Source organism: Pseudochaenichthys georgianus, chromosome 4, assembly GCF_902827115.2.
Source record: "Pseudochaenichthys georgianus chromosome 4, fPseGeo1.2, whole genome shotgun sequence".
NCBI lineage: Eukaryota > Metazoa > Chordata > Actinopteri > Perciformes > Channichthyidae > Pseudochaenichthys > Pseudochaenichthys georgianus.
This window is the reverse complement of record NC_047506.1, coordinates 24,025,154-24,050,243: the sequence shown is the minus strand read 5'-3', so window position 1 is coordinate 24,050,243 and position 25,090 is coordinate 24,025,154. Positions and strand designations below refer to the sequence as shown.

Below are 25,090 nucleotides of genomic sequence, written 5' to 3'. Positions count from 1 at the left end.
CCTTTATTAGTATATAAGTGCTTTGTTAATAGTTCTATCGCTCGAAGTGGAGTATGATTGTCTGTAGGAAATATATAATTACTTGTGTGAGTATACTGTAAGTGTAATTATTACGAAACATAACTTTTTAACGTAAGTGGGAGAGAGAAAAAACAGACCGGGATGCAATCGATCATTTTACACATGGCTCCATGCCTCTGGCTGCAGATACTGTACTGTTGCATATTTCCACACCAAACTTGACATTGTTATTTGATTATTTTTGCATCATTTTTGACAGTTTGAACCCTCTGTGATCATTAACCAATAGAGCATTGCCCAAAATACTTTCTCACTTACCTGTTGTGGCTTGTCTTCATGCCGTGTGCTTATGAGATTCAACTGAACCTGTACTGTGTCATACTACAACTCTCTCTCCTGCTGGACTGCAGAGACTGTTCACTGTACGTGTTTATACCAAAATAAAGTGTTGTAATCGACGACTGATGGCTGGACAACAGGAACTCTTGCCATTACGCCAGAACATCAGTGCCTTGAGCTGCATCACCTGGCAGCAAACCACAAGAGGCTGCACCAGCTGATCTCTTTCATTTTTTATCTGCCATTATGTCAGTGTGTGTGTAAGTAGGACCATGTACAAGCAAGTTTATGCTCCTTTGTTAAAAACTAAAAAATGTTCTCCAACCTGCTGAGTTTACAGTGTAGATACATAAGCATATTGTATATGCGTTAGGCTAGCCTAACACAGTAGTCAATCTAGACAAAAGGCATCGATTAACACAAGCCATAGTCAATCTGTGATGTCACGATCCCGTAAGAGGTGAAATCTAACACCACCAGCTGGTAGGAGTTGTGTGAATACGGGTCCCCTTGCATCGGTGCAAGTCAAGGCACATAGCAGAAACCGCCGCCTCGGGGTAAAGACGCACAGGGCTGGATCTGCTGCTGTGTTGGAGATCACTCTGAGAGAAGCAGTCGAGCTCTGACTCTGTATCGCACAGTCATTGCTGCTGTCTGACCAGCCGCTCTCCTAGACAACTTTTTCTATGCAACTGTTGCGCGTCTCCACTTTGGATAGAAATAGCCTGATAACTGCGCGCCGCAGAGCGCAAAGGATCTGAGAAGCTCTGGTTTGAACGAGTGAGAGAGATCTCTCCTCCGGACTGCAATGCAATGAGGAAATTCTGAGTTGGCATAACTCATCCGTCCACTCTACGCTTCCTTTGGCTGTTACCAAATGGTTAGCCGATGAGCAGGTATCCTCTTGAGTGTGATTCTGTTTTCACCCAGATCTCTGCTGCCTGGACAAATGCATACAAATGCATTTAGGAGCTCAACGGACAAGGAGTGGACACGTTTCCGCGGCAGCAACGTAAGTGAGCATTTGGTTTAATAGTATGCAGATGTTATGCTACATGTGCATATTTGCGCCTCTGAAACTGCCTCCAGAACTGCTTTTCATATAAAATGGCAACTACAGGATTTATTGCAGTTGTCGGGCATATTTCCTGAACAGGGGCGCCAATTTACTAAACAAAGTCTCTGCAGCAAGCAATAAGGTTTTGCAACCAAAACGTGACGAGCAATACAATACATGCATGTATTTAATATTACAATCATTGTTGTCTATTATTGTTGTTTTTTATTTTAGGAATTTTTCAATAAGATATCTTCGTTTTCTGTTGACTTTTCTGCAAATTCTGCACAATAATCATTCATGCCACAGTAGCCTACAGCTGCACATGTGGAAAGGTTTACTGTGTGAGCCTCTTTTTTACTCTTAGTTGATCTTGATAAATGTCTTCTTAATCTTGGCTTTGAACTCGCCACATGAACATGCAGCCTGGGATCTCTTACATTATAATATGAATACCATGTGCTCTATTGCTGTACACCCTTATATGTATTTGTATTTCATTCACATAGCTATGATACGCTGGAAAACAAGCACAGAAATGGGCTTGTTGTAAGTAATAATGTCAGTGATCAATCTTTGTTATCCTGTATAATGATAAATAGGGATTAGAGAAACTGTCAGAGACTGAATATCTTACAAATTAATCAAACGATGCACTAGTGTTTAAATAGGGGAAACATCTATTTAGTGCCTTTAAACCTAAACATTCCTCATGGAAGTGTTTATTATTGACATCCTGCATGCAGGTTTTGTTGTCCTGTTACATTCAGCTGGCTCTGTGGGGCTACAGAAATGTGCACGCCTCCACAGGTTACTCAACAGGAAATGTATTTTCTTCCATCAGAAGTGGGTCCAAGTTGTCTGTACTCAATTATGAATCCCTTCCAGATAAGAAGTTAAAAAAGAGCTGTGCTAACAATGCATTCTGTTGTTGCATTCGATGGAAAAGGAAGTGAACCTGAAATCCTGAGATACATTTTTGTGTGCCCTTGAGAGTGAAAATGAGAGCCTGGGTTGACAGAGAACAAGTGTGGCCTCCCTTGAATTCACTGGGAGAGTTAGTATGTATGCATCAGGGGTTGACTGGCTCCTGAGCCCCAGACAATCACCCACTGTTGCAAGAATTGCTGCCGGGGGTGGTTGGATTGTATAGCTGCAGAGACTCATAGCTACACTTGACTGAGAACATTCAGCCTGCTACTTCCCATAATGAGTTGAGGATGCAAGTTTTTCAGGAAGTGGAGAAGGGCTATACTTTAGGGTCTACACTTATGGCTTATAAAAATGCTGAGTATAGAGAATACATTCTTAACGAAGGACTTGGTTTTTGGGGTAAATTCTTTGTTAGGAATAACTCCTTGAGACCATCTTGTTTTCAAGGGGGGCAGTAACACAATAAAATCACAATTGGACCACACATTCAACACAAACAACAAGATAATTAGATGTTGGGAAGTGGGACAAAAACAAACACATTAGAATAAACACACACACACAAGATTGACCATATATATATTCAACAGTAACATCCCCATATATATATATAGGCATATATATATATATATATATATATGGGGATTTTACTGTTGAATTTTTTCAGGTAGAGTCCAATCCGAAGGAGCTTTTAACTTAAAAGGCCCGGTTTACATACCCACATCAGTTAGTTTATAAGAAACCTTTTCAAACAAGTAAGTCTTATTGTCTTTGGCTGCCTTTACCACTTCCATTTTTGTTTACATGATTACACACAATGACATGATGATGCATCTGTGCTCCTGTGCTATAATGACAGGTGTGTTGCTACTGTAAGGCATTGGATACATGGTTTCTCTCTTAATAGTGAACTTAAATAGAAACTTTGGAGGGTACCTTATTGAAAATAAAGCAAAATGCAAAGTAAGCTGCAGACTTGTAGACACAAATATCCATATACACACTCTTATTCCATCATGAAGATAAGAGGAACAATATTCAAAGTTATACATTACAACTTTCCAACTTATTTTTGGCCAATACAGTCATTAGCTAAGGTGTATCCATTTCTATGGAGGGACGTGAACATTTTCTTTACTTTAAAGACATTATTTGAAAAACTCACAGGAAAGCCCATTTCAATTTACAGTTTAACCTTACAGTAAATATTTATTTTAAGAGCTACTCTCTGTCCATTGTGAGGCCTGCTGATAGAAAAAGCACTGCAGAGGAGGACAAATATGTCATTTTGTCAAGACTATTGTAAACTAACCATTTTATTATCATAGCTTAACATAGCTCAGTAAAACTTAGACTTTAAAACAAATTGAGAATTGTGTGGATGCTTCAGCAGTATTTTGTATCTGTAAACAAAAATAATGCATTGTGGAATCCAGGCCTGCCCACCTTCTTGCTGTTGTGTGCTCACCTTCTTCACCGGTGCCTGTGGGAATTTTGGCCTGTCTGTGTGAGTGAGTGTATTTAACCCTCCTAACATCTGCAGGTCCCCCCACAACAGGAAAGGGGCCAACTATTAAAGGCCAGTGGAAGTTTACTCACAGTCCTTTATCTGCTCGCTGTCTTGTGGACTAAGTCAATATTTACTCTGGACTGCAGTGACCTCTTGACTCTAGTCACCCATCTGATTGTGCACAAACATGCACCACGCTCAACTCTTTGTCAATTAAGAAGTATCCTGACATGACATACCAATCAAAACTATATGTAGATTTATGGATTTATTGGATTGGATTGGATTGGATTTATGTATTTTTGTATGGGTTGCTTCAGGTAGTTTGGATATCAGATCGTAAAGGATTTGAAGCCTTGGCCAGAGATAGGACATTAAGTGGGCAACTGAAACCTGGAAACTTGTTGAGCTATTATGTTTTTGCTCAGGGCTGTTTAGACATGTGAAGAAGACGAGTCCACTCATTGCTTCCATTATGAAGTAAGTATAAACAGAACACAGGTGTTATAGCTGTAACCCAGCCAGTATGGAATTGGCTGTGGATCAGTTACTTGCTCATGTCCGAGAATGTTTTGGTCGAGATTGAGAAGCGAAGCATGCAAGAACACAACTCCTGATCAGATATTTAATTGAGAGAAATATCCCCAAGCTCTTAGCATGTGAATAATTTGTGTGTGTGCAATACTGGGTTTTTTAGGAGATATCTACTGTGTATATATTATACGTATACACTTCAGATGTCACATTTATTTACTTTCCAGTTCAATGTCTTTCCTAAGGATATTCTATAATGAGCCTCATTACAGCTCTTGAGAGCACTGCGTCAGTTCATATCTCAGAGTTATTGCCTTCCCTCTGTTTTGAATTCACTTCATTTAAAACTTTTTTTAAACTGGGCCACATGCTTGGCATAAAACTGTGGATGTAAGGAAAATGCTCCAAGGTCAAGCTCTGTAAACGTCAATTTTATGAATAATGACTCTATTTGTAGTACCTCTAAAGGGTTCTACACTTACTTTGGTTAAGAATAAACAATCTTTTCAAAGTAAACAGAAGGGATTTCATGTGGCGGGTCAGTCAAGGTGAATGCCATCAGGTTTGTTTTGGTGGCCTAATATGTCCTTAATAATCTGAGAGTGTTTCCACGAAAGGCAAAGTAAAAAAGATTTTTAGTTGTACATTACTTTTACCACCAAAACCAATCAACAACGTAATTTACTGGACCCGTTTTGTTTCTATTTATTCCCTCAAGAAGTTAATCATTATAGAATTATTTGAGTAGATTACCAGCTCTGCATGCTTTGTTGATACTAATGGAGTCCGTAAATGCCAAATTACAGAACAAAGTACTGCGGGTATCACTGCTTACAAAGTCACCCCAGGACAGACATCAGTGATGAAAGTAAGAAAGTTATATCCCTTTGTTATGAGGACTGTAAACATTACTTAAGTGACATTTCTCCACTTGCCAATCCAGCTTGAGCACTTTACCTCTCCATTTGCCTCTCAGTGGTTTTCCTCAGTTGAAAGAGCCATTGTTAGGGATCCTGGCAAATTTTGTGGGGAGAAAGAAGAGATCTGTTACTGCTGCAATAATTCATTGCAGCGGGGAGTTTAAAGTTGTGATTATTTATAGTCTTGACATGACACCCACTCCCCCACATAGTGGTATTTCCCTTAGTCAACAGAGCAGTGTTTGGGGAGCTTTGTCTTGCTTTCAGCAGTCTTTTCCATTAACTGCACAGGCTGGAAAGCATGTCAAAGTGTGCTGTCACTTAGACAGGGATTTACCACAGGATTTCAGAAAGAGATTATGCAACTGGTGTCTCTGCATGTAAGCTATGTCTGTCACAGGCTTCTTAATTCAATACAGCTAACAACAAGCTGTAAAGAATCACATAAAGTTCTACTTTAGCTGAGACAGAGGGATGGTTGAATCCTTGGGTTAGTGTTGTTACGTCACTGTGGATGTGCAGAAGCGATAACCTGAGCCTGTTTGGTGGCATAGTCTCAGGGATGCCTTAGATAGCCCTGAACAGAGAGACTGTGTGACAGACAGGCAAACAAAAGGTTGTCTGAATCAGCATCAGATGGCCCCACTTGGCACTCCAAAAGGGAATGTTATATTTAGTTTTTTCTTTTCTTTTTTGGGCTGCTTTTAAACCATGCCAACTTTTAAGCGGAACCAGCTACTCATTGACTTCATACATGTTAGTTTTATCACCTTTAACAGATGAATGATTGTAATCATATATTACCCTCTAGTTTTTCTCGATTGCCTTTTCCCGCTATGTCTGTGTTCAGGACAGTGGAATGTCACACCACTTTCTCGATGGGGAACAGGTGATGGGCACAGCTCATAGTGTTTGTACTTACACTCAATCATTTTCTTTTTGGTTTTCTCTTGTTGTCTTTTTATCCATCTCTTTTGTTTTCTTTCTTTGCCTGTTTTCTTTGTTTTGCTCAAGTCTGCAAGGCTGCATTTCTCTGGGAAAACAAACATGGCTGCCGTTTGTAATTTTCGTTCACATAGGGCCACACAAACACTCGTAGCCTCTTTGCTGGTTTAATCTGGTCCTCAAAGGAAATGAAAGAACTATTTTTGTGAGACAGCTACCATCCATTGTAGCTATCACAGTCACATAATAATCCCTGGAGGTTAAAGGTGTGAAAGAAGCCTGTGATTGATCGCACTCTTACATACAGTAACTGCATATTAAAATAGCTGGACTACTGTCTCCTCCTGTCTTTTGTGCTATTACCACACTGTGTTGAAAGTCATCATGCTTGTTGCCAGAAGCCACAGTGTCAGCAGCTGTTACTATGTACAGGCCTGCCGATGTGATTTATTTGGTTTGAATGTACACAGTATGCTTTGAAGCTGTACGCTCTTTAAAGTTATAATTATGTTTTAGGTTATAGTTGTTGGAAAGATACATGACATTGGAGTGTCTATGTTTGTATGCAAGTTTTCCCATGTTAACAAAATAGTTGTCATTGTTATTGTTGAAATTATATTTTAGTTAAGGTTTGGTTGATTGATTGATTTAGTTGTTTGAGATTTGACTGATTATCAGAAGAAAACATGAGTAAGAAAATCTCTTTCATGCTCACCTGTGGTATGAACAATCTACTTTTCTAAGCCAACCATATTATTAGTATGATGGTCAAATCAAGCATAACTATTTTTAAAACACATAAGATAAAAAGTGGTGGTACAGTATGGTTTAACACTCAAAATTGCAATTGTTTTAAGGTTAGAAAGACTGCTCCATACTCTGCTTTTTAAGTATTTTAGGGCTCTGTATATTTGGAAGCATCTGGAGGTATGATATGCATCATGAAACAAGGGCTATGATTTAGTATATTTTGATATAGTGTGATACTATGAGCAGATGATATTTTGTAATTTGAAAATAAACATCTGATTCAAACATCCAACATCACAGCTCTCCTTTTTTTTGCAATTTCAGCCACTGTCTGCTACTTATCTTTGCATGAACACTATTCTAGCCCTCCGAGCTATATGGTGGGCAGTGCCCCCTAGAGGTGGGGTCAGTGAGGGTCACAGGGCTGAAGTTCCAGGAATCTATTCTGGTGAGATCAAAATATACAATGAGGGAATTATATGCTAATAATTCATTGTGTGCTTTGTACTGTTTGTTTTCCTCTTACATTTGTATAATATAATTTAAAGTCTAGGTGTCAATTGTAAGTGTTTGTTTTCACAACTGAGCTTATCCTATTTGTTTTGAGCATGAATGCATTTTATAAAGCTTATAATTATGCATCTTTAAAGGGTTTAAGGAATATAGACCGATGAGACAACATGCTCTTCATACGGGATTGTCCCACTCTCAATAGCTTCAAAGGCCACCTCAAAGAATGGTTGAGAAACAAACATCCGTGCAATCACCGCTAACTGCACTTTAATACAGGGGTATCTCCTCTCGCACTTTATGTATCTCTTGTATTTTCTCTTGCACTTTATATGTCGTTGCTGCTATATTATATTACCATGTGATAAATATATAATATATATAATGTATATGTTGCTCTTGCTCTTATGCACTTTTTGCATATCATGTATTTGTTTTTGCTATGTTTGTAAAATGTCATTTTCTTAAATGTTTTATCTGAGAGACTGTGGATGGAAATTAGCTAAAAGCTAAATCTGGTATATTTACGCTTGACACATTTTATTATTTTATTGAGCATTCAGTTAGTCAATAACCAAATCTGCCTTTAAGACAAAATCCATCATTGTCTGGAATCAATAAAACATGACACAGAAATTCCACCTGCATGACTTTTCACTATATTTCCAGACATAATAATGTCAACGGTGAAAGCCTTTGTAAACAGCGAGGAGTCTGGTTGCCTTTTGAGGGGCTTGCAGGATAATTTTGTAACAGTTTATTTTACATGTTTAACAACAATGGATTTCAACCCAATATTGATTTGGGATGAAATCATGATTTATTTCATTATCAGTTAATCTAGAATCAATTTGTCTGACTCATGTATTCTATAGTCTACAAAATGTATAGAAAGGCGCCTAAAAAGGCACACCAAGTGTTCCTAAAGCTTAGTAGTTTGTTTCTCCATTCAATACTCTAAAACCCAAAGGTATTCAATTTAAAATGATTTACTTAATTATGAATTATCAAAACGTTTTTATTTATAGTCATTAGAGGCATTCATTCTTCAAATATTTTGCACGTAAGGTTATGCATTTATGGTACTTTTTTTTTTTATATCATTGAACTTTCACATTCACATTATTCCACCTACCCCTTTCCCCTTTTTACACATTGTGCTTTTATAGTTTTGACATTTGGACCCAACATGGACAATGTGATGATATTTCTAGACTTGTTCATTAGGCCACTGCAATACTGTAACTTCACAGAACCAGACACTCTGTACTACAAACAGTTCAAAATCACTGCGCAAACTAACAACGATAACACGCGAACTAGCAACAATAAAACGTAGTACCCATTAACGTAAACATGATTGAAACTAGCTGAACACATTTATCATATAATAATTCAGACTGATAAAAAACAAAATCAATTCTGAAATGTGGTGATAAATAGTTAAAAGCGCGCGTGGCGGAGGAAACGCCGGAAAGGGGCGTTCTTCGACTCTACACTGATTTGTCAGGTCACCCCGGAAAGATAGTGTACCACAGCGTCAGTAAACGTGGATGCAGTAAACCGAATGAGACCGTTCTCTTTATAAATACACGAATAAGAGCAATAATGGTTAACCAGGGTTGCCAACTTTGGGTACCTGGCTGGAGTGAGATTTTGATATCATGGGTTTAAATTACACATATGCACACTAAATGACTGCTATCGTGTCAGCAGCGGGACCTTAGCCTATATATATATATATATATATATGATATATATACAATGTTTCCCCTACCATTGTCTTGGAGGGGCGCTGCGCCCCGCCACCGGAGCCCCGCCAACGGAGCCCCGTCAACGGAGCCCCGTCAACGGAGCCCCGCCAACGGAGCCCCGCCAACGGAGCCCCGCCAACGGAGCCCCGCCAACGGAGCCCCACGCCCCCCCTGAAATTCTAGGTGTTAAAAAAAAAAATTATTAGAAAAAAAATATATAATTTTTATATATATATATATATATATATAGCACCAAATTGCAACTAATCTATATCTACTGTCACTTTTCACATTGAACATGTGCTCTTTTACTAAATAAACTAAACGCTTTCATTTTAAGTTGCGAGTTTAGTGTTTTTGACCCTAAGAAACACTGATGCATTAATCAATGACAATAATCCACAGCTCCTCTCTCTATTAATTAACGCACTCTCACTCTCAGACGCTATTTTGGCCTAGTAGAACAATAAGCAGCAGAGTTTTAGTTTTTATCATTTCTACTGGATCTTAGATCTGCACATGCGTATTACGAGTCGGGGATTGACCAACCGGCTCCCACTGCTCTGCTGTCTGCTAACGTTGTTAAGAGTGGTGGCGGCGGTGAGGGAGCGAATCGACAGCTTGAGCAGCTGTCAACTCAATATTGTAAATAACCAACCAAAAACGATCGCCGGTTCATCTTGTTTTTGGCGTGAGAATAGTTTAGGCAGCGTGAGAGCGTGACATTGAGAGTGAAAGCGTGTGTCACACGCCAGATGCGTGAGAGTTGGCAACCCTGATATTGCAAACGATATTGCAGTTAGCTTCAGTGATACTTCAAGTCTTTTAGCGACCCCTAACAGCTGGAAGTGTCTGGAACTATATATTTAAAAGGCTCGCGAAGAAGGTGAGGATTTCTGTACGAATGTCACTATGGGTATGGCATTTAACACTGTGACTTTGTTTTAAAAAAGCGAGACGCTACACGCACCCTCAACTCTGACTGACTTCCCGCGTCCCTGTGTAACTGGGAAACTGATATAATTTGATCATAAAATCGTGGTGTTTTTGCAACTTCAGCATAGGGGATTGGGATGTTTATTGAACTTCGGTTTAACACATGTATGGCTCTGCCGCTCAGCGCTGCTGCTTGCTTCAGTCTGTGTCTGCGTTCTTTCGCACCTGCCTGTAATCTGAGAAGGTCCCGCCTCTCTGGCTGGCTCCGCCCGGAAAATCTTCAGTAATATAGCCTATCAGATAGTGCTGTGGGCGGGACATTGCTCGTGTACAGAAAGTGGTGACTGCAGCCAGAGAAACGGCCGCATCAGAGCCAAAGTGTTATCGGCAATTTGATAAAAAAAAAGGCCGATACCGATAATTGGTAATTTAATTACAGTACATTTTGGTGGTTGACATTTTGGCCAACACAGGTGTAACCAATATCATTAATACTGCTCTTGTATTGAATAGGCGCTTTCACACCGGAGTACTTTTCCCAGTATAGTTCCGATAGTTCTTGAAATGTTGCGTTCACACCAAAAAAAATCCAGAACTACAATTTAGTTCATGAGAACCTTTTCACCCCCTTTTTAGTCCCTGCTAGAGCAGGTACTTTCAAATTTCTCATTTCTGATTGGCTGGGTGGATTGCAAACCATGCCCCGTAAAACTCCCAAAAGGTTTTGTGAAGCCGCCATTTTATTTGCTGGTATTAGCATTATTAGCATTAGCATTAGCCCAGCGCACGGAGAGAGACTAACTTATGGCAACACAAAAAAAAACATGAGGAGTGATGAGGAGGTGTCGGTGTTCTGGCGATTTACTCGGAGGGCTTCAGTAGAAGCTGCCAGTCCCCAACTCCGGGGACTTCCGGCCGGGGCCTGCCAGTAAACCCAAAGCAGAAGAAGGAGAAGTGACGTCAGCGGCTTAATTGGCCTAATCCTCCCTCAGGGACTTATTCTGGTGTGAACGCGATCTGCTCTTTAGTTCATCAGAACTAAAGAGTTCTGATGAACTAAGTAATGGGAACTAAGTACGGCAAAGTACTTGGTGTGAAAGCGCCTATTGGCAGCTGGTTTAATAGCATTGTTGTAGCTTAATGACACACCTGAATTGATTAATGTTACTGATTGTACCTGTTAATTTCCTACCATGACAGGTGAAAATGACCACTGTGAAAAAGGGACTTCCTCAAAGCCCGTGTGTATATCTTTAGTTCATAACTTCAGTGGCCATTCCTAAACTTTGACTCATATGTGTGTCTCCTTTTGTAGGAAACTTTTCCAACATACAATTTCTTAAAGACATAACATTTTTGTCTAGAGCCCTGTGGTGATTTTAAGTGGTATGTCACTGCTGGTTTTATTTAGGTTTTTTGGCTTCTGACACATAAATAATGACAAATGTCACACTTGTTTCTGTATTTCAACAGGATAAGGCAAACTGTCTTAGTTGATTACTGAAAGCCAAGTTATAGTATACCAAATTGTTGTCCTTCACAATTCACCTCTGACATAGACAAATCCTCAACAAAGGACCATTTATGTCTGGATGAGCTGCAGTTTGGCTTTATTGTTGGGTCAACTGCTCTGCATGCAGTGACAACAACCTGGCATGCATCTCTATGATGAACAGCAATTCCTCATAAATAATATTCCCTCTAACAAAATGAACATGATTATAATAGGATTGTTGTTATGTGGTTAAAAGTGATGCCTTACAGCAAGAAAGAACAGCAGTTTCCAGCTCTGGTCCTCTGTGTACAGTTAAAGGTCCCATGTCATGCTTTTCCAGTATTACCCGTCCCCTTGTGTGTTATGTAGCTTTTTCTGCATGTAAACGGTCTGCAAAGTCACAAACCCTCAAAGTACACCCTGTAGCGAGTAAAACTCTAACACAGAAAATACCTGTCTTTGCTGCCCCAGAACGCCTCGTTGGAGATTTTTCTTTTTCCATTTTTCTCTTCCTGAGTATGGTGAAGTAACCATGCAGCTCCACGCATTTCTCAGCCTGAACTCAGCCTGGGCTGTGAGTTTGTGTGTGTGCTCAGGCTGAGTTCAGGCTGGGTTTTACGGTGTCTCGCTGTCTCACAGACCCCACGCAGCAACCAGGAAACGACCCCAGTAATCCAGCTCACACTGTCCACAGCAGCGAGCCCCACAACGTCCCGCCAACACGGCACCCAGACCGCACGCAACATTCTCATCAGTTTGTCATTACTGGTGTCATTTTCTGGTTGCTAACGCCATTTTAACACATAATAACTGATGTTCCGCTGTAACGTTGGTGGACTCATCAGAACAGAGTGGGCGAGCTGACCAATCAGAGCACAGTGGGCTCATAGGGAGGGGGGGCAGGAGCTCCCACAAGCAGTTTAGGACAGAGAGTGTGAATACACATGAGCAGTGGCGGAGCCAGGACATTTTCAGTGGGGTGGCCAGGATGGAACCAGTGATCATTTTGGGGTGGTGGCATTGAAATCACTATTATATGAACATAAAAATACATCTCACTATAAAATATGGGGTTATTTAAGGCACCTACAACACACCTCTACATTATTTGGGATTAAGTGGTGGAATAGATCAAATAATATTCAGTATATCTAACAATTTTTTTCGTATTCCCGCAGGCAAAGTATCAACGAAGCTTACATTATACAAATGTAATGCAATATACAGACTGTTTAGCTTATGGTGATCAGCAGCCCTATGAGCTCATTCTCTCAGTGTATCATCAGGAATACAGAGACACACACACATCTTTTAAATAAGAGTTTTTAAATTAAATGATAGGTTAAGAATAAACATCATAAATTAAATAACAATAAACAATAGCCCTTAACCCTGTAAGGTCCCCGGTTGTAATTTTACAACATTACTTGAAGCTATCCTAAAAAAGTCAGTAAATGTTTTTGTTTTTTAAAAGACTACATTTACATAGTCAAAAGGTCCTTTTGTTCAGCCTCACAATGCTATTGGGTAGTACATGTGTTATAGGTCCTGCCTTCTGGCCATACACGCCAGGGATTTTGGGCCCCATGGAAATATATCACATTGGGCCCCACCACCAGGCCCAGGCCACGCCAACCAAGCACAATTGCTACAACCACACCTCCAGAACCCAACAGACTCATTTATGCTTTAAATAACTCTACCTGTACAGGCTTGCATCTATCTTGTAGTCCAATACTAACTGCACACTATTTACTGATACTGAGCTGTGAAAATATAACACTTATGGGGGGACAGGGCAGCTAAGTCTAGAGATGGATCTGTTGGTCCTGGCACCAGGGGGAGGGACAACTGATTTAGTATGAATAGCTGCAAAAAATGTACCTGCATTTACTAAATGTCAGCTAAAAGAGGAGTGAAATTAAAACCCTGTATAGATATTAACAGTACTTAATGTCAGCTTAGTAAAAAAACAAACATAACAATTATTATTTACAATGGACTACGCGTAGCTAACAGACACATTTCCACCACTCATAGACCACACCCACCTTTTCTTTGAAAAACTGGGTGACATACTGTAGCCCTTTAGTCCCTCTCTACTTTCTTTTCTCTTTTGAAAGCCTGACTTTGTGAGTCGTTGAGACTAGGTAAATACTAGCATCCCTGGTCCTAACATGCTCTCACTCTCTGCTAGAAAGTGCTGGCGGTGCTGCACCGCGTTTGGAGGCAGGACCAAACCATTACATGTAAATAGAAGGGGGGGTACAGAGGCTTTGGATAATTAACTTTTGGAAGAAAATAAGTTAAATTAATTGTAAGTTTAGTGAGTACATTATCAATATAACGTCCTATTAATGTTAATTCTTGATGAATGATGAAAGGTTACTTACATTTTTTTTTCTTAATGTTCTAAAATTGTTTGGGCCCCCGTGGTGAGGGTGTTTGGGGTGGCCAATGGGGTGGCCAGGATTCAGCTGGGGGTGGCAGTGGCCACTCCAAGCCACCCCCCAGCTCCGCCACTTCTACAGAGATGCTGTATGGCCCCTTTCACACCAACGCGGTTCCCGTTGCTGGTTGCTGCTGCTCTGTGCTAGAGCTTTTCTGGTTCGGAACCGGCTTTTATTTTCAGTCCCCGTTTTGTTCACACAGCCCAGAGCCCGACTGGTGCTGCTGCGTCATGACGTCACCGTTTACATCGCTGTTGTCTCCCCAACGGCGTCGGGTCGATGATCGTGTTGCTTTTAATCATACGAAGCCAGATTAAATTAAATAACTACTTCTCAACCCTTGTACTTTTCTCCAGAGTGCCATGGTTCATTGTTTATTAATGTGTTTCAGCTGCATTTACCGACCACTGCAGTGCTGCCCGCTGTTTGGCATCACAACGCTGTTATGAAAGTTTCTCTGGTATAAAATGGGTGCTGTTATTATAGCAACCGAAGCTAAACTGACTATTTTGACTACTTGTTGCTATCCTATTGTGGCATAAGCCGGCACATTTTACTGGCGTATTTTTCATTATAATTCTACTTGTGATAGTCAGACATGAGTCATGACAACCTGTGTAGCCCATGTATTTATTCTATCCAGCAGCTGCTATAATACAAAACAAAACGTTTGCCTGCACCCCACAATGATCAATGACAGCGAACGGATGGTAAAAGTAAGGTACAAATAAACAGAATCACACTAAGCCTGGTTAGTGTTGCCTGACTTTATAAAGTGTGTTTTTTTTAATAAGTGTGTGGTTGCGTTCTAGTCACTTTGCTCAGCGCTACTGCTTGTTACAACTTTCATTTGTCGTACTCGCCATAAACTGTTATTGCTCAGGTTAATCCCGCCCCTGCCCCCACCTCCGACGTAAGCGTGACGTATGCGGTTCTTGCTAGACCGACGATTTTGTGGTGCTTGAAAAGCACCGGTTTTCGGAGCTTAGAGGTGGCTCAGCTGCGGTGTGAACTGGAAAAAACTGTGCTTTTCAGGCTCTAGCTCCGAACCGGCCCTGGAACTGCGTTGGTGTGAAAGGGGCATAAGAGAAACCAATGTGATTTTGGAACATTGAACAATGTAAATATATTCTAGTAGACCTCAACAATGGAATTATGATCAGTAGAAATGGCCATGTCTTGGGACCTTTAAAATGTTTCTCTCTTCTTATCAAGTTTTATTTATATAACACATTTATAAACGATTTTTGGTCAAGCCAAAGTGCTGTACATATAATAAAAATAGCCTACAGTAGAGACACTTTTCAGCAAATACATGTAACTGTTGTGTTTATATGTGTATTTGCCAGGGTCTTTTGGAGGAAAATGTACTTATTTGTGAAGCAGAATTTGTATCAGAATTGTTTTCAATTGGCTCAACACAATATGTTTATGTGTCCCTGTAGGTGGAACTTTATCCTGCTCCTGTCAGTATGCTCAGCAGTACTCTCTGCAGAAGAAGACTACCTAGCTCAAGGTAAACAACACCCTGATGTTTTTAAACACTTCAAATGATCTCTCTGACATGTCATCCACCCATATCTACAGCCAGTTTTTTGTTACCTCATCCATGTAAGCACATTTTCAAATCTTGGGGAAATAGAACATTGGTATCAGGTTCATACTTTGCATTGGCAGATAACCTGACTTAATGTTCAGAAGCAGTTCTTAGACTGAAAAACGATTTAAGAATGGTGAACCCCTCATATTGCAATACAAATGTTACAGTGCATGATTCACAGTACTTGTAGACAACAACTCGTAATATGGTATTTGTTTACATTTGTTTACATTAGCAAGCATCGCTAATACTCAGAGCTAACTTGTACTGGAGAGAGCATGTGTTTTAAAAAGCAGGAAATAAAAAAACTCAGCTTGTGGTAAACCCGCAGGAGAAAAATAATTTGAATTCCATACTGTTTCAGAAATAATCCTTGATGTGGTTTAGAACAGGATGGCGTTTTATCATAGCAGAATTTAACTTTATCTCTGGTATAATTCTGATCAGGCTCCGCCTCCTCTTTTTATTTTTTCAAGCTAAGGACCCAAGATCCGATTTTCTCTAAACAGGGCTGGAATAGAGGGATATCATATGAGCAGTGGCGAGCCGTGACTTTTATACCTAGGCCCTGACCACCCCCCCTTCTCTCGAAAAAAATAAATAAAAGAAGAGTTATTACCAGGGGTGCACATAACTGGTACGCATGCGCGGCACAAATCTAAATTGCTTAACGTCCCTTGTGCAACCTGATCTCACCAGAATGCGTGACTCCACCACGACTCCTTAACACCGCATTGCGTGGTGGACTCACGAACTTTGTTACATTTACGTGTCTGCACCACGCAAACAACCCCAATGTAAAGTGAATAAGGCTCTTTTTTGTCGTGGTGCACACACGCATTTCTACAACGTCCTGCAGTGAGCTTTTATTCTATAAAACTTTTTTTTTAAATCTACTTTATAGCTTGTAGTAACTCACGGGAGGCTTCTTTTATTTTATTTGTATTCATAATCATTTTTATTTTTCGTCAGAATGTATTATGGTGCATTAGTTACGAATTTTTGTTCTCAAAAAACAGTGCATTGTGTGTAATACAACTGTGATTTTTATTAGATTAGTTAGTTTTGAAGGAAGGCCAGAGCTTCAGCTGTGTCAAATAGATTGTTCCCTTTAGTTAACGTTTTTTAAAAGAACATTATATTCCGATTTAATCATGTCCCCTTTATTGTATTACGGAGAACAATGTGAGCATCCATTCCCATTGGATAACGGAGGATTTTACCCCGGAAATAAGTATTCTCCTTACTGTCAATTGATTTTACAGTGCTATCTGCACTACTCATCAACTCAAAAATACCAGATTATCCTTGTTGATTACACAACATTGATTGGTTTAAGTTGTGTGCAATGCTTTTGTAATTTTCCCCTTTGATTCGGAGAAACAAATATTTGTTCAGTTTAGGATGGCCGAAAACACTACACTACCCAGAATCCTCAGCTATCGTTTGGGACTACACCATGTGCTTTTCTTGACAAACCCCTCCTCAAGCTCTGTGATTGGATGTTGGAGTGGCAGTGCGGGAAGTTTACGCTGAGTGACAAACAGCATTTTGAAATGGAATGAAACCCATCGATGGCACACTATTTAAAACAGGAATCGAACGTCTCCTACCCCCCCCCTTAGGTCACAGGCTCCTCCAACAGTGCAACACAGTAAAACAGATACACAGAAAAAATAGTGCAAGTCAATACAAAAAGAAAAATAGTAAAATAGTAAAAAGTGAAATAGTGCAATAAGAGTCTATACAAGTGATTGGAATATGATATATTAGACAAATCATTTCTAAGTAGCAGCCAGATTAATGCTATGGATGTTATTTCAAAGTTCAGGTGTTTAATAGTCTCATGGCCTGTGGGATGAAACTGTCCCTGAGTCTGGTGGTTTTAGTCCGGATGTAAGATAAGATAAGATAAAATGGTACTTTATTGATCCCAATTTGGGAAATTGTTTTTGTTGCAGCAGCATAAAAGACAAGGCATTTTACAATAAAGCAAAACTACAAATAAACAAGAATAGAAAATATACGTGTTGAAATAGAAAATATATATATATATATGTAGATATTATATATGCAAATATACATTTTCAAAAATATATGACAATGGAATATGGAATATCAAATATTGAACAGATTATATATGTGTACTGCAGCAGTCTGTTGGAGAAGGAGCTCCGTTGTCTGTCCAGCTGCAGGTGGAGAGGATGGGTGGGGTTATCCATCATGGACAACAGCTTGTTCAGTGTCCTCCTCTCCACCACAGCTTCAAAGGGGTCCAGCTTGATGCCGATGACAGACCCAGCTTTCCTGATCACTTTATTGATCCTGCTGGTGTCACCGGCTCTGATGCTGCCCCCCCAGCAGACCGCAGCAAAGAAGAGTACACTGGCCACAACAGACTAGAAGACCTCCAGCATCTTGCTGCACACGTGGAAGGATCTCAGCTTCCTCAGAAAATAGAGTCTGCTCATCCCCTTCTTGTACACAGCGTCAGTGTTGATCCTTCAGTTCAGCCCATAAGTGCACTCCCAGGTACTATAGTCCTCCACAACAGCCACATCCTCTCCTAGAATGCGGCTGTTGTGCCAGACGGCAGCAGACAGAACAGTTTGTGGCTGGGGTGATGGGGGTCTTTTATAATCCTGAGGGCTTTCTTTAAGGTTAACCTGGTATTTTTACTCCACTACATTTATGTTAGTTACTTTACAGATTCTGATTAATGATGTGAAATATAAACAACCCTTAAAGCAGACTTTAGTTACACCTGAGTAAAATTCAGGGAAGGTGATTGTCAAGTGCCAATAATCAGGCGAGATATTTGATTGGAGGACTGGCTTATCTAAAGCCAGTTGAGTAGCACTTGAAATGTTTTGGCTCTATGAAACCTGATGTACTTATATGATTCTGTTTTCTTCAAGCTTGTATTTTGTTGGTCGAACTCACTTATTGTAAGTCGCTTTGGATAAAAGCGTCAGCTAAATGCAATGTAATGTAATGTAATGATTGTTGGTGCTTGAGAAGACTAAATATTTATCTGCAGATCCCTATAAAGTATATACATTACTCGTTATTCTCTACAAATAGTTAATTAAAAACTGTATATAATTGCTATTTTGGACATCCCATTTCAAGATTTCAATATTACTCTAAAAGTGTAATAATGTGCTTTAACCAGTAGGAGGTATGGGTTAAAAACATAGGTTAAAAAGCTGTCAAGTTTACAGTGTTAACAAAATAAAATATAATGCTGTTTCTGGTTTAGTTTACGACGGATATATTCTGTTATTGTGTTGATATTTGTAACACAAAAGCGATGGAAAAACCCCACAGCAACACAGAAAAGATGGTCTTAACATGACCCAGCGGTCTAGTAGTTAATAAAAAACAATAATATCAAAACAAATTATTACTACAAACTTTATTGTGAAATTAAAACAGAACGGTAAAAGAATAGTTTCCGGTCTATTTTGAGGCCAGATCTCTGTAGATAAATAAAGAACTACGACAGATGTGTAATATTTACAATGCATTCATGTGATGACTTTCAAAGAGTAAAGCAAGCACTGCTGAATAAAGTATGATTTATCTTTTACGAAACGTTTTTTTCATATGGAATGCAGTTGGAGGTCAACCAATCACAGAGCTTGAGGCAACGCGGAACAATAGCTGAGGATTTTGGGTAGTGTAGTGTCTTCGGCCATCCTAAACTGAACAAATATTTGTTTCTCCGAATCAAAGGGAAAAATTACAAAGGCATTGTACACAACTTAAACCAATCAATGTTGTGTAATCAACAAGGATAATCTGGTATTTTTGAGTTGATGAGTAGTGCAGATATCACTGTAAAATCAATCGACAGTAAGGAGAAAACTGAAGCTCTGGCCTTCCTTAAAAACTATAGGTTACTTACGTAACCCCAGTGTTCAGAGTAACATGAAGTGAGATGTCTCACTATGGGATGCGCCTCATCGCGGAGCAAACAGAAGCATCAATCTCATTACGCCAATCCTGATTGGCCGGTGATTCTTGACGTCAACGTCAGGGGAAATCACCCCCTATAAGTAGCCTGCGCCACGACGCATGCGTCATTCAAAATAAGCAGCTCTTCTCGCTTCACCATAGCAAGGAGGGCCGTCTGGTGAGACATCTCATTTCATGTTACTCTGAGACTGGGGTTACGTAAGTAACCTATAGTTCTCATTCATAACACTCCGTTCGATGTCTCACTATGGGATATTGTAGCTCCCGTATTGCCAGACGAGCTTATCTCGAAAATCACCAAACCAACCAGAACTTTAACAGGTAGAGTCCCGACTCAACAAGGTGCCCAGCACTGCTCGGGCCACGCTTGGAGCGGAGACGTCCAGCCTGTAAAAGCGGACAAAAGTGAGCGGCGAAGACCAGCTTGCCGCCGCACAGATATCCTGGATGGAAACACCCTTGAACAAAGCCCAGGATGTAGCCAGGCCCCGAGTCAAGTGAGCCCGCAGACCCGAAGGTGCTTGCAGATTTTGACTCGTATAGGCCAAAGCAATCGCCTCCACGATCCAGTGGGATAGTCGTTGCTTAGTAACAGGCTTACCCTTGTGAGGTTCAGCCCAGGACACGAAGAGTTGGTCATTAAGACGAAGCTCTTTTGATCTGTCCATATATGTGTGCAAAGCCCGGACTGGACACAACAGATCCTACTGCTGTTCCCCGGAGGAAACCAGCGGCGAAGGAAATGCCTCAATGTCAATCGGGGTACACGAACCAACCACCTTTGGTGTCAAGGCAGGGTTGGGTTTCAACAACACTCTCGTTTGCCCTGGGGCGAACTGAGTGCATGAGGGATGTACAGACAGCGCATGGATATCACTGACCCGTTTAGCGGATGCCAGGGCCAGTAACAGCACTGTCTTGAGTGACAGATGTTTCATGTCAGCTCCCTCCAGGGGTTCAAATGGGGTCATTTTGAGCCCATTTAAAACCACTGCCAGGTCCCATAAGGGCACCAGGGAGGAGCCTGCGAGTTCCCTTCATAAAACGGCAAACCAAAGGATGTTGGCTAGCCGTCTTACCCTCAAAGCCCACATGGCATGCAGCAATAGCAGCCAGGTACACCTTGATTGTGGAGAAAGCTCTGTGTTTATCGATCAAGTCCTGTAGAAATGATAAAATCACCCCGACAGGACATTGAAAAGAGATGTGCCCTTCTTGAAGGCACCACTCCTCAAACACCCTCCACTTACAGTCGTAAAGAGACCTGGTGGAGGAAGCTCTCGCACTCTGAATAGTGTTTATCACCTTCTGAGGGAGTCCCACTGTATTCAGATTGTACCACTCACGGGTCAAGCCCATAGTGCCCCGCACTCTGGGCGTGGGTGAAGGATCGCCCCCCCCCCCGCCTGAGACAATCTGTCCCTGCGTGGTGGGGGCTGCCACGGCTGCCCGCACAACAGCTGATATATCCCCGCCAGCCCGTATATTGCGGGCTAGGGTGGAAACATCAGAGTAAGTGTGTGGCGTTGCTCTTTCACTCTGGCCGGAGTTAAGGGGAACAGAACCAGGGGTGGGAACGTGTACAGAGGACCCGGAGGTCAATCGTGTACGAGTGCGTCCCCGCCTAACGGTGCGCTTAAATCGTGCATTAAAGAGAACAGCTGTCATTGAGCATTTTCTCCCCTTGCGAACAGATTTAACGCGGCTCCGCCGTAACGCACCCACAGCGGACTCTCGATCCTTGGATGAGGAGTCCAGTCTGCATAGAGTGGTGCACCTCTGGACAGTAATTCTGTCCCTAGGTGCATAACACCCGGTACTTGTGTCGTTCTCAGAGAGAGGAGACGTCTGCCGCTCCAAGGGATCAGTTTGTGTGCCAGTGTGTGTGACTGGAGACAACACAATCTCCCCTGGCGGTTCATACACGATATCGTGTTGTCTATCCTCACGGGGACATGAAGTCCTCTGAGAGAAGGCAGGAAGCATTTTTGGGTGGGGAACACCGCTAAAAGCTCCGGGTAATTTACGCGTGCCCGCTGGAAGTCTCTGTTCTAGAGACCTCTCACCGGGCGACCTTCGTAAGTCCCCTGTCAGCCCGTCTGACCTGCGTCCGTGGTGACCACCTTCCGTGAAAGGACTGCACCCGTAGGCGCGTCCCGCACTGGAAAAGTCGGGTGTAGTGCCACTACGCATTTCATAATCACCAAAACTCTCCGTAAGCCGTGGCGTTCGGGGTTTAGTTTTATTATGAGGCCCATGTTGAGCGGGTGCTTTACGAGGACATTTTCCTCCGTAATCTGACTCCGCTCGGTGGGCATTATAGATAAAACCCTTCTTTCTGGGAGAGAGAGAACCCTTCTCTCCAGAATGTGGGTTGACTCTCACTGGGTTTGTGAAAACAGATAAATTATAACTGTTTTGAGAAGCCCAGGCAGACTTCGTGAGTATCTCCTGCTGTATGCTCCTTAGAGCCAGCTGAGTTGTCACGCTTACAGCTCCAGCCGGCACTGCGCGTGGCGGTGGTGCCTTCACAGACCCGTCAATAATCCGCCTTTTGAGAGATGCCGTTGCTGCTCTCAAAAGGGGAGAAAATTGGTTTTATTGATTTTCTATTCATTTTTTTGAGCTGCGCCCTCGGCCCTCGGCCTGGATGCGTCAGCGGCAAATGTTTAATGACAGAGGAATCAACCAACGTGTGACATGTGTTTGTGCGGACTTGAGGATGGCGTTTAGGCATCTCTCGAGGCGGCGGGAACACATTCATGGAGGGGAGAAGGAGGGGCTGTCACGCCGCTCGTTTCTTCTTCCTCGACTGCTGGCCGAAATTCTGGGTTGGCTGAGCCTGGGCTGCAGCCGGAACCGGAGATTTTCTCGGCCAACTTGTCTAGTCTGGCCGCAGCGCGCTGACACACGGCTTGTAGGTCCATACTGAGACAGGGCGAAGCTGGTGTGCTATCGCCGAGAGAGCAGCCATCGCTCCCGGCTTTGCAGCCTGAGCTGGTGACACGAAGACGTCGTCTTCTTGCTCATCCGAGTCAGACAGGAGGAACTCAGAGGTGTACTCTTCGTCCTCCATGTAGTCTAACTCCAGGACATCTTCCGTGGGTGAAACCATGGTGAAGTCCAGTCGGGAGCCCCAGCTTGGTATAGCGTGGGGCCGTTCCCGCGTTTCTTGCCGCCACCGGATCTCGGCCTGATATGGCGCGGGATTCCGGTTCTGCGGGTGCCGCTGTCGGTGAGCCCCAGACCGCAGTGAGGGGCTCCATCTCTGCGGCAGACGCCCCCGTGTCTTGATTGCCGGTCGGCAGATCAGTGGACATGAGGGGGGTCCCGTCCCGACAGGTTAGCTTGTTGCGCTAACCTTCGGTGGAGGCTCTTCACGGTGAGGCGGGCACAATGTCCGCACGAGCCGGGGTTGCCGATGGCCTCCTGGGCGTGTTCCAGCCCGAGGCAGGACGAACAGATCTGGTGTGAGTCTGTGCCTGACACTTTCAACCCGCAACCGCAGTGCCGAGCCTCCGAGTTCCTGACTCCTCTGGTGTGAGGGGGAGAGGCATCCATCTCGTTCGCCGTGAGGGTCCGCTCATGACAGGTACGTTCGAGAAAAAAGTGTTTACCGATCTGTCTTTAATCCGGGGGAAAAAAGGACAGCGTGGGTCTTTTTCTCTCAAGGATATTACCTGGTATGGTAATATTCCTGTAATCCTTTTCTCCTCCGTGGAAGAGAGAAGAAAAAAGTGTCCTCGCTACCGTGGTGTCGGTAGTGAGGGAAAAAACACAAGTTAGCAACTGGTGTGTTGCTAACTTGAAGTCAAAACCTTACCTTACTCCAGAGGAAGAACGGCGAGGTTGACTATAATACTCTTCTGTGAGAGAATCGGGTAGCCGGCTAATGCCCGTCGACCGAAAATTAGCTTTGGGTTCAGTCTGTGGACTGTTAAGCTAGCCCGGCTACCGTTCGAGATGTGCTCTGAAACGAGAAGAGGTGTTTGAATGACGCATGCGTCGTGGCGCAGGCTACTTATAGGGGGTGATTTCCCCTGACGTTGACGTCAAGAATCACCGGCCAATCAGGATTGGCGTAATGAGATTGATGCTTCTGTTTGCTCCGCGATGAGGCGCATCCCATAGTGAGACATCGGACGGAGTGTTATGAATGAGAACTAACTAATCTAATAAAAATCACAGTTGTATTACACACAATGCAGACACGTAAATGTAACAAAGTTCGTGAGTCCACCACGCAATGCGGTGTTAAGGAGTCGTGGTGGAGTCACGCATTCTGGTGAGATCAGGTTGCCCTTGTGTCACTACGCGCCTTTGCGTACCTCAAAACAAAAACACATATTTCGTCTACACGTGTTTCTTGTCAACACTCAATGGAGTAAACTACTAGACATGTCAAAAATAAACAAAGACATTAAGCAGCTCCGTTTCGCTCCCTGCAAAGAACCTTCGGAATTTCTATGACTGATTGAACTGGAGCTGGGCGAGCCGCGCAGGACATAACCGACGGACCTGTGAGGCTTAGATCACTTGACGACAGAGTTGTTCACCGTGTACACAGACAGGGTTAACGTCGGTATGAACAACATAATTGTGCCAAAACTATAGGTTACTTACGTAACCCCAGCACTCAGAGTAACATGAAGTGAGATGTCTCACTATGGGATGCGCCTCATCGCGGAGCAAACAGAAGCATCAATCTCATTACGCCAATCCTGATTGGCTGGTGATCTTGACGTCAGCGTCAGGGAATCCACCCCCTATAAGTAGCTTGCGCTACGTCGCATGCGTCATTCAAAATAAGCACCTCTTCTCGCTTCACCATAGCAAGGAGGGCCGTCTGGTGAGACATCTCACTTCATGTTACTCTGAGGCCTGGGGTTACGTAAGTAACCTATAGTTCTCATTCATAACACTCCGTTCGATGTCTCACTATGGGAAATTGTAGCTCCCGTATTGTCAGACGAGCTTATCTCGAAAATCACCAAACCAACCAGAACTTAACAGGTAGAGCTCTGACTCAACCAGGTGCCCAGCACTGCTTGAGTCACACTGGGAGCAGAACGTCCAGCCTGTTAAGAGGCGGACAAAAGTGAGCGGCGAGGACCAGCTCGCCGCTGCACCAATGTCTTGGATGGGAGACATCCTGGACAGAGCCCAGGATGCAGCCAGACCCTGAGTCGAAAGAGCTCGCGGACCCGAGGGTGCCTGCGAACTCTGACTCGTATGGGCCCCAAAGCAATTGCTTCCACAAAACAGTGGGAGAGCCGTTGCTTAGTAACAGACTTGCCCTTATAAGGGTTAACCCAGGACACAAGGGGTTGGTCATTATGACGAAGCACCCTTGAT

General features: G+C 42.5%; 1 protein-coding gene across 1 annotated transcript in view; it reads left to right on the top strand.

The window, feature by feature from the left end:
• Positions 1-921: 921 nt before the first annotated feature.
• Positions 922-25,090, top strand: part of LOC117445899 (collagen alpha-1(XXIV) chain-like) — a 102,123-nt gene continuing 77,954 nt past the window's right edge. Inside the window, exons 1-2 of the mRNA XM_034081836.2 lie at positions 922-1,372; positions 15,600-15,670. Of these exons, the coding sequence (XP_033937727.1) occupies positions 1,320-1,372; positions 15,600-15,670 (124 nt within the window). The 5' untranslated portion in view covers positions 922-1,319. The remainder of the gene's footprint in view (positions 1,373-15,599; positions 15,671-25,090) is intronic.